This window comes from Sinocyclocheilus anshuiensis, unplaced genomic scaffold, assembly GCF_001515605.1.
Source record: "Sinocyclocheilus anshuiensis isolate Anshui unplaced genomic scaffold, SAMN03320099.WGS_v1.1 scaffold782, whole genome shotgun sequence".
Classification (NCBI taxonomy): domain Eukaryota; kingdom Metazoa; phylum Chordata; class Actinopteri; order Cypriniformes; family Cyprinidae; genus Sinocyclocheilus; species Sinocyclocheilus anshuiensis.
This window is the reverse complement of record NW_015546111.1, coordinates 1,602,805-1,613,231: the sequence shown is the minus strand read 5'-3', so window position 1 is coordinate 1,613,231 and position 10,427 is coordinate 1,602,805. Positions and strand designations below refer to the sequence as shown.

The 10,427-nt window shown below is 36.8% G+C and overlaps 1 protein-coding gene across 2 annotated transcripts in view; it reads left to right on the top strand.

Moving 5' to 3' along the window:
* LOC107700740 (four and a half LIM domains protein 3-like) overlaps positions 1-3,243 on the top strand; it is a 46,606-nt gene extending 43,363 nt beyond the window's left edge. For both annotated transcript variants that reach the window (XM_016502527.1, XM_016502528.1), the window contains exons 4-6: positions 679-848; positions 1,887-2,073; positions 2,227-3,243. In XM_016502527.1, coding sequence (XP_016358013.1) covers positions 679-848; positions 1,887-2,073; positions 2,227-2,378 — 509 coding nt within the window. In that variant the 3' untranslated portion in view covers positions 2,379-3,243. The remainder of the gene's footprint in view (positions 1-678; positions 849-1,886; positions 2,074-2,226) is intronic.
* Positions 3,244-10,427: the final 7,184 nt, after the last annotated feature.

Genomic DNA, 10,427 nt, shown 5'->3' with positions numbered 1-10,427 from the left:
GATGTGCAGATGACAAGGGAAAGAGAAAGGATGGAAGGCTCTGTTTCATGGTTCATACTTTGCTTTGATGAATGTGGTGACATGTTTTGGAGTGAGTTTTGAACTTGAGCAAGACAGCCTTACTGTAACTTGATATTTCTTCAAAATGTCTTTTGTTATCCAGGGGATTACAACCTTTATCTTTTGCTCTCTGTGTAAAGCTTTAGTGATTTTGGCAGTGGGGCCTCTTTAAGGAGGATCTTCACAAGTCTTTTGATCTGGGTAACATGTGAATCTTGTGAGATCTCTTAAGAGCCATGAAGTCTTTCACTGGGTGACACAGCCAGGTGAAGTGACCGTTGGTGACCTGCTCATCAGCAGGTCCCACAATGGAATAATGCAATGGTGGTCCTAGAGGTGAAAATACTTTTTTATCAGAAAATAAGACATAACCCTTTTCCACCAAAATTATGCCATTAATAAAATGGGAGATCTGACATCTCTCAGAAATGCACACATTTCCCCTGACTTGAGGACCAAACAATGGCATAACTGACATGTTTACTTAACATGTTTACTTAATAACCTGCCCACAAATAAACACTATTCATCATGGTCTTTGTTTTTAAATCTTTCTTCTAGTTTTGAGAAAATATTTCAGTATCTCTCTCTCTCTCTCTCTCTCTCTCTCTCACACAGGAACCAGGAAGCTTGAGTATGCCGGCTCCACGTGGCATGAGGACTGTTTCATTTGCAACAGCTGTCAACAACCAATAGGCTCCAAGTCATTTATCCCAGATAAAGATGACCACTATTGCGTACCCTGCTATGAGAACAAGTTCGCACCGCGCTGTACTCGATGTAAACAGGTCAGTGGTGGTTTTACTAGCTTCTCTGCCTGAAATACGTAACCATGTGTTCCTCATCCAAGGTTTTTTCTCCATTCTGTCACCGATGGAGTTTTGGTTCCTTGCCGCTGTCGCCTCTGGCTTGCTTAGTTGGGGACACTTCATTTCCAGCGATACTGTTGACTTGATTGCAAAGATACTATTTAAACTGAGCTGGATGTTGACATCACTGAATTCAATGATGAACTGTCTTTAACTGAAAAATTAGTGTTTACTATTGTCATTTTGCATTATTGACACACTATTTTCCTAATTAATGCTGTTCAGTTGCTTTGACACAATCTGTATTGTTAAAAGCGCTATATAAATAAAGGTGACTTGACTTGACTCATCAGTCCACACACACATTCCCTCCACAAAAAGTCTGAATTCTGACCTCATTTCTCCTTCCTGTTGCTTATCAGAAGTCTTGCTGGTCACTGGTTAACTCTGGCTGTCAATTTCACATCCTGTACTGACAAACCACCATCTGTTTGCAGTCTTGGCTCTATAGTTCTGTGAAATACAAAAAGAAAATGAATTAAATACATTTTTTGTTAATTAAATAAGATTTTTGTGCTTTTGTTTTTTAAAGAAGACCCTTGTGCTCGCTAAGGCTGCATTTATTTGATAAAAATACAGTAAAACCAGTAATATTATGCTATTTTAATATATTATAAAATGTAATTTATTCCTGTGATGGCATTGCTGAATTTTTAGAAGCCATTACTCCATTCTTCAGTGTCACATGATCCTTCAGAAATCATTCTAATATGCTAATTTATCAATCATTTAACAATCTCGTATCAAACCTCAATTGTTGGAAACAAGTAAATTACATGAATATTATATGAATGTACTCTCACAACAAGAGGTTGTACTGTATGCATAACAAACAATGGCAAATGAATACATTTGAATGTCATACCTTTTTCCAGGTAGCTTGATTTAGGTCAAGTATACAGAAGCTCATGCGGACAGGTTACTGTTTGTGTCTCTGATGAACTCTCTCCGCCTCAGGCTTTGGCTAAAGGTGGTGTGACCTATAGGGAAGAGCCATGGCATAAGGAGTGCTTTGTGTGCACAAGCTGTAAAGTCCAACTAGCTGGTCAGCACTTTACCTCCCGTGATGACAGCCCATACTGCCTCAAATGTTTTGGCAATCTGTATGCTAAGAAGTGTGAAGCCTGCAAAAAACCTATTACAGGTAAAATATGCATGGATGTCATTTTGGTTTAAAAATTGACTGGTGCAGCAACAGGTTTTGTTCAGGGATTACAGATGTGTTAGTTTTGACATCATGTGATGAACTCATCTGAAATGTCACAGACATCTTACATGTTTGTTTATTTCATTTTAGGTTTTGGTGGAGGAAAGTACATTTCGTTCGAGGACCGGCAATGGCACCAGCCGTGCTTCACCTGCTCTCGATGCTCTGTGTCGCTGGTGGGCGCTGGCTTCTTCCCTGAGCAAGATGAGATCCTCTGTCGCAACTGCAATGGCAACTTATAGAACGCAACCCCTATCTACACACTTTACCATATACATGCATACATATACATGCACACGTCTATTTTACACTGTTGTGCCCTCATGTGAGAACTTCACATCTCAAGGTATGCCTATGCTGATACTGCTGTTTGAGATCCCAGCAAACCAGCAATCTGCCCCCACACACAACGGTCTGAGTTTCACCAAAAATAGGCTTACTGGTTTATGACTGGATAAACAAGACTTTTAAAAGATGCGCCAGAGATTGCTGTTGAGTTGGTAAAGCCACACAATGCTGAGTTCCAACTACAGTCTGTCCATTGCACAATCCAGAATCAACGCTCCATAAATGTGTAGGTCTCTATGCACAGATAAAAATATCTGATCTGCCTACTAGTTATTCCCATCTTTATTTTTCCTGGCCAGCCAGAACTGTCATTAGGCTGGTAATGGTCATTAATGGGTGGATGTAGTCTGTGTTTACAGCCTGTGAAAGAACTCAAACAGATTCCTTCATAAACACTCAAAGGTCAAAGGTTTGGTGTTCTGTTGAAGTGACTGAACGCCCACTTAGAATTGTTCCAAACACTCTGTGCCAATCAACGTGTACGTAAATGAAAGCACGACTGATTTTAAGTCTTGGGAACAATGAAAGTTACACTTTGAGAAGCAGCCACCCGAAGCTGAAAATCTAAGCATTCACACACCATATATGTCACACAAATATGTGTGACTGCTGTAGTTAGTGAGCACTTTTCTCTAGAACTTCACTAAAACATTTTGTCTTTCTTAGCCGAACTTCAGCATCAAACAACATTTGATGCATTGCACATGCATGCATTCATTTCAGTGGGAGTCTTCCAAAATGCATAGCAATGTCAGAAAACATAACAGCTGAAATGTTTCTGCAGTCCAGAAATATGTGGGAAAATGAAGTTTGAAATGCATTTTGTATACAGGTGGAAGACAGAATTGCATTTGCACTACTATAGCTTGAATTATATATAAAAGCACAAAAACTTCAAGATACAGCACGCATTACACTGTATATACGCAAACTACATATTATTTCCTGTTCACTTCCTGTTTTTTTAATTGTTTGATAATTCATTATGACCTCTACAGTCATAATTTCTTTCATATACGCAAACTACATATTATTTCCTGTTCACTTCCTGTTTTTTTAATTGTTTGATAATTCATTATGACCTCTACAGTCATACTTTCTTTAATCTCCTTTTTTCTTCTTTTCTTTAGTCTTCTCCATGTTAAGAGTGAATGAAATGAAACAATATTTGTGTTAGTATGTCAACAATTATGCATGTTGTCAAACTTTGTTAAATTGAGACATTAAGTATTGTTATTTTATTGATGCCAATTTTACTAGTTTCACCTTCTGAATATTTCTAAATATAAGTGTATAATCACTTTGAGCTTTAATGCAGAAGAGTTGGCTAATGTGCATTTCTTAAAGTGATTCAAGCTTTGTAAGTTTGAGGTGTGGTTAAAAAATTTTTTTTTTTTATTTTAAATGTAAAAAAAAAAAGGTTATTGATTGTTTGTTGATAAATATTTTATAAATTAAACCAATTGTAATGTATGTCTCCTCTGTGTTAAGAGTGAATGAAATGAAACAATATTTGTGTCAGTATGTCAAAAATGATAGTATGCATGTTGTCAAATTGAGACATTAAGTATTGTTATTTTATTGATGCCAATTTTACTAGTTTCACCTTCTGAATATTTCTAAATATAAGTGTATAATCACTTTGAGCTTTAATGCAGAAGAGTTGGCTAATGTGCATTTCTTAAAGTGATTCAAGCTTTGTAAGTTTGAGGTGTGGTTAAAAAAAATTTTTTTTAAATTTTAAATGTAAAAAAACAAAGTTTATTGATTGTTTGTTGATAAATATTTTATAAATTAAACCAATTGTAATGTTTTTTTCCAGAGATTAGAATAGATTATGCAAAAGCACCAAAAACAATATTTCTGGTATACAGCACGCATTACACTGTATATACACAAACTACATATTATTTCCTGTTCACTTCCTGTTTTTTAATTGTTTGATAATTCATTATGACCTCTACAGTCATACTTTCTTTAATCTCCTTTTTTCTTCTTTTCTTTAGTCTTCTCCATGTTAAGAGTGAATGAAATGAAACAATATTTGTGTTAGTATGTCAACAATTATGCATGTTGTCAAACTTTGTTAAATTGAGACATTAAGTATTGTTATTTTATTGATGCCAATTTTACTAGTTTCACCTTCTGAATATTTCTAAATATAAGTGTATAATCACTTTGAGCTTTAATGCAGAAGAGTTGGCTAATGTGCATTTCTTAAAGTGATTCAAGCTTTGTAAGTTTGAGGTGTGGTTAAAAAAAATTTTTTTTAAATTTTAAATGTAAAAAAACAAAGTTTATTGATTGTTTGTTGATAAATATTTTATAAATTAAACCAATTGTAATGTTTTTTTTCCAGAGATTAGAATAGATTATGCAAAAGCACCAAAAACAATATTTCTGGTACAAAAATTACCCAGTTTAGGCCAAGGACATTCAATTACCTAAGAGCCTGCTAGTATCCACTACGGTCTACAATCTCATTCAGGGTTACCTTGTGCCTCTAGATGGGTGTGTTTATGTGCAAACATGCTGAGTGTGCTATTTCTTCGCCTTGATGAGGCATAAGAACTTAAAAAAAAAACACGTGGCCAAATCCGCTCCCTCTCAACACTGGTGAAGGTCTTCCTCCCCTTCTCTTTTTCAGCATTTTCACCAAAGAAGGAAATGGAAAAGGAGAACGGGAGATGGTTGTGGGGGAGGGAGGCCTTCTGGTGGAAGTTGGGAGATCATGTGGGTGAGAAAACCCGAAAATGAGAGGATGACAGAGGAGAGAGGGAGGGAAGATAGAAGCTTTTGGAGCTGGTCCATGGCACTTCCACTGGGGTTCAGTTACATACACACAGTCAAGAGGTTTATGGGAGAAAAAAAGAGAGGGCCAGTGAGGCAATGGTGGAGAGTTAGAAGGATCACATGAGTGGTGAGTGAATCATTACCAGGGAAGGCCTGTGGGAAAACCGGACACTGTGAAGTTGAAGTATTTCAAAGCTTCACCGACTTAAGTGGCTCCTGTATTTAATTAATCATCAAGTGATGAGGCCACCAAACCTGATAAGGTCACTCAGATGAATGATGAAGCCGTACAACTGCTGAATGGTGAAACCTCTTTTATTATCCAGTTGTGAATAGATTTACTTTTGTCTGACATTATAATGGCTGCATTAAATAAGCAAACCAAACAATAAAAACATATTATCCAGTTGTGAATAGATTTACTTTTGTCTGACATTATAATGGCTGCATTAAATAAGCAAACCAAACATAATAAAAACACTGGACTCAAATTATGAAACATTTAAATGGATTTCACTTCCGTATAAATTAGTACAACTGTGGCTGATACTCAAGGTACAGTATAAGAGTAGATCAGCAGATCAGCAAGTACTGTGGGGCAAGACCAACAAGAGCATAATATTTTATGCTGGTTAACATGATGCTGTTAGCCCCTGCTGGTAGATGTGTGTACTACGGTACAACTATTCCAAAGTAGCCATGTATTATATCAAAATACATTTAACTGCAAACAAGATATGTATTGTTTGCAAACTGAAAACACTTTATTATTGTATAGTAGATGTTTTACCAATTTACAAAAAGGTGAGGACCAAGAACAGATCCCTGGGGAACACCTCTTGTAAGAAGGGCTGGAGGGATTGTGTTATTGGAAAAAAAAAAACTACTACAACTTTCATTAGGGTAAGAAGTGAACCAGAAGTGAACTGTGTCAGCGATGCCAATTGCTTAAGTATATTACTCCAGACAGTATCACATGCAAAGCCGTTCATGGTTGGCGATTCAAATTGAGAAGATTGAGACAACAGAAAGGAGGTCATTAACTACCTGTGGACAACTGTCTCAGTGCTATGTCGAGGATGATATCCAGACGGGAAAGGCTTATTTGAAACCTGCTGGAACTGAAGCTGACGGAGAAAAAAACTCCAACACATTTTCTTCAAAAGGGAGATGTAAGATACGTGTAATTATTTAAATCTGCAGGATCTCTTTAGGTTTGGGGTGACAACACTAGTAATGTTATATCTCACAAAAAGGGAGGATAGATAGAGGATGAGTGTGGGATGTTGTTCTCTAGATAATGTGCTAGACTAAAGAAGGTTTAGCAATAGAGGACAGACTAAGAGTGAAACTGAAAGTACAAAAACTTAGTACAGAGAAGTAATAATATTAAAGTGTTATAGATTTAAAGATCACAAGAGTATGGTTCCAAAAGTAATATTCTCTTAGTTGTCTCATTGGATAAACTGATTTCTAGCAAAACACTTTTGAACCAAACCTATTAGGAGCTGCAAGGTCGTTTGATTAATCTTAGAGCTAGTTAGTAATTGAAATGCCTATGGAGAAAATGAATAAAAAAAACAATACTTCTGGAACTTATACCATCAAACAGTTGGTGGTCATTGTGCTCTATTGCTAGTTGATATTGACAGCAGAAAATGTGTAGTTTAGGGCAGTTCTACATTACAGCGTGTGATGAAAATGACTCTTATGAACTGGTTTGAGTCAGTCAACGTGATTTACTAAACTTGCTTGAGAGTTAGTGGTTAGTGAATAATTTAGTGATTATGAATTTTTTTGGATTTCTCCTATACGCACACAAATATATATATATATATATATATATCAACACACATACACATATACATACATGTTTGTATACTTTTATAACGTAAAAGTATATATTTGTAAAAAAAAAAAAACTTTTGGGGTTAGTATCCAAAATCAGAGTGACCATAAAAGTAGAAATTGCAGTAATAAGAGCATATGATTTTCTTGTAAGTTAATTTTCTTCAGACAAGACTTCACTGATGTTTGGAGGCTGTAAACATGCATTTTAAACTAAAATAATATCACTGATGTAATTGGTGCAAAAATAATTAATCTGCATTCCTAGGATTCTACCTTAATTCTTATTTATCCAACTCATGCCCAGAGAATCAGGAGAGAAGTCTAGCCATGAGAAAGTGTGCGATGTCATCTCACTTTATCCTCAAGTGACATCTAAAAGCTTTGTATATTAAGTGCTGAAATGTCTATAACAATTAGCCTCCCCAGTGAAGCCAAATGCTCTCTGAAAATACCAGATGATTTATTGTACACACTGCTAGTTCCCATGATGACACTAAGTGGAGAGTATTAAAGCACTGTGGGAAACAACAGCTTGCTTCGTGTGCACGTTTATTTGGCTTTATGTGTCTCGATAAAGCCATTTGTGATTGTGGTTCTTCTATTCGTTAAGTCTCATAACATATTTTTAACAGAGAAGTTTAACAAGAAATGTAGTACTCGTTCATGTGTCTGCTTGTTATTATCAAGACGCATTTTCTAACACATGCCAGACAGTGATTATTTAACCAGTAAAGACATCATGCTAAATTTGGCTATAAAATTAGTGGGGGGCTAATGGAACTTAAATGTTCATTAAAACCGGGACTCCAGCCCAACAGAAAGTTGCTCAATAAAGCACAGATCAGGCAGACAGCATCCACATTATGCTAGCATGTAGGTCACACCGCATGACAAATACTTGACTACAATTTAAAAAATTATTTTTAGCCATGTCAAATGCTTAATTTTTCTTTTGAAAGATTGTGCTTCAGACAGCCGAATTTAACATAGTTTTCACAACGTCAGCATGTTGTCAAAATGAATTTCCAAGAAGTGCATTTAATCTTGTTTACCTGAATGTCTTTTATGAAATCTGTGGATGACCTGAGAAATCAAGGTCCTATTTGCAGGTAAAGTAGTCAGCTTGTTTTTCTTGTCGGATTCGGGCGAACACAACAGAAACCCAAAAATAGAGTATAAGATGGCTAAACATTTACATTTACATTTAGTCATTTTGCAGACGCTTTTATCCAAAGCGACTTACAATTTGGGGATACATAAAGCGATTCTTCTTAAAGAGGCAAACAGATACAGGAAGTGCTTGTAATACCAAGTTTCTAGACATTGTTCAAATAAGTACAAGCTAGAAAGAGAAGGAATAAATAAAGAGAGAGAATTTTTTTTTTTTTTTTATAATGATGATGATGAAGTCAAGTAGCTTCGTAAGAGATGAGTTTTCGAGCAGATCTATAAACAAGTATTACGCAAAACACTCACGTGCAGCCGTCTGTCTCTTCTGTTGACTAATCGCTTGGACCTAAACAAGGTCAGCATCCTGTCTGGGAACTGAGAAGATTCACAGTCAGTGAGAATCCTTATGACTCACATCGATTGCACATTTCAGTTAAATTCTTCCATGTGTCTCAACAACGAGGGAGAGAAATGTAACTGTTACGGTCATTAATGATGTCAGAGCTGATATCCCATTACTCACAAAACAGCTGCAGTTTACAGGGTGACAGATCCTATAGGTAGATATCTAGACAAGCTTTCAGAATTAGTCAGCTTGGTTACACTGTGTGAGTATTCCTAACTAACCTTTTAAAAGTCAATTACTGGACTGTTTTCTGATATCATTTAAGGTCAAGATGACAAAATATGTAACGTGGTTACAATTGACATGAACATTTGCTGATTTTACTGGCACTAATACGTTTACAGCTGTTTGATTTTAAGAGGCTGAGGAAGGGACATAGAGGCCCTAACACTTACAAAATAAGTACCATGATATGAATGTATTTCCTATTTCTGACAGTAGATGGTGATGTAAATTTTCCTAACAACATATTAAAAATTGTTACAGATTCTGCTGAGTTGAACTATAGTAATTGGATTGATATAATGGTATAATTTTAGGTCTAATGTTTATAAACGCCTGGTCAACAGTTTTACTAGTTATAAGTTGTAATTTTTAGGCTTTTTAATTTTTATTTTTTTTTTATTGATTTTAAACAAAACTGGTTATATAGAGGTTTTTGGCTCTTTTCAGCTATACAGGCAAAGAGAAATGAACTAACACATTTGCATCCCTCACAGCTTGTTTTCATTACCATCATAAAACAATGGCATCTGACAAGGTTACATGGAGTGTTGTATTTCTACTTAACCTTAAATCAATGACAAACTTAAACTTCATCACTTCTTAATAAGTCTCAACACATCATCTGCATTGTCATCACAGTCTGTGTACCAAGACAGAGAAAGTGATCCTTCCCAGAAGTTGTAAAATTTCAGGTAGAGAAAGTAGAATTCACTACTGAGTTGATTATTTGCTTCTCATTCATGTATAAACATCATATGTGGACAGTTGAGATCTCTAGAAGATATGTAACATTGTAATTTAGAGGTCGGTGTGTTTAAGAAATGGAGCAAGAAGAGGAGGAGGAAAGAGAATTGTGAAAGGGAAAAAAGGGATGACCTTTCACTGTTGCCGCTGTGAAACGTGGCATTAGGCATGTGCAGTTGCCTCACCTAAATTAGAAAAAAAGCTCTTCGTCTTCAGTGATGCCAAGACAACGTTTGAGCGTGTACACGCAATATCTGAGCGAGAGCAGAGCCAATTCATAAAAGAACAATATTTAAAAGCACACGTCCAGTTTTGTGTGAGTGAAGGAAATCCGCTTGGGAGTGGAGAGATTCGTCCTCGCGCACCTGGATCGCGTAACAGTATGCGCTCTCGACAGTGTCATTAAGATCACACTATAGAAACCGCCTAAAATTAAGTATAAAGAAGAGAAGAAAGCGGCCCTAGGCAGCTGCCTACACATGCCAGGATCCGCCACTGCCAGATGCAGTTAAAAATTAACTAAAAGCAAGCCTATCGCAAGACATCTGGTAGGGGGGGCACCTGGGGTGGCCAGCCAAATTTCAGGGGGGGCCGGTGCCACCCCTGGCCACCACGTAGACACGCCCTTGATTTTGTGGTCTGCGCCGACTCGCGCATGTGATCCGCCCCGTGCTACCGTGCCTCTGGACCGGAGCCGAGTTTGTGTGTGCGGTGCGGTGCGGTGGTTAGCGTGACACAGCGCGAAACCAGACTT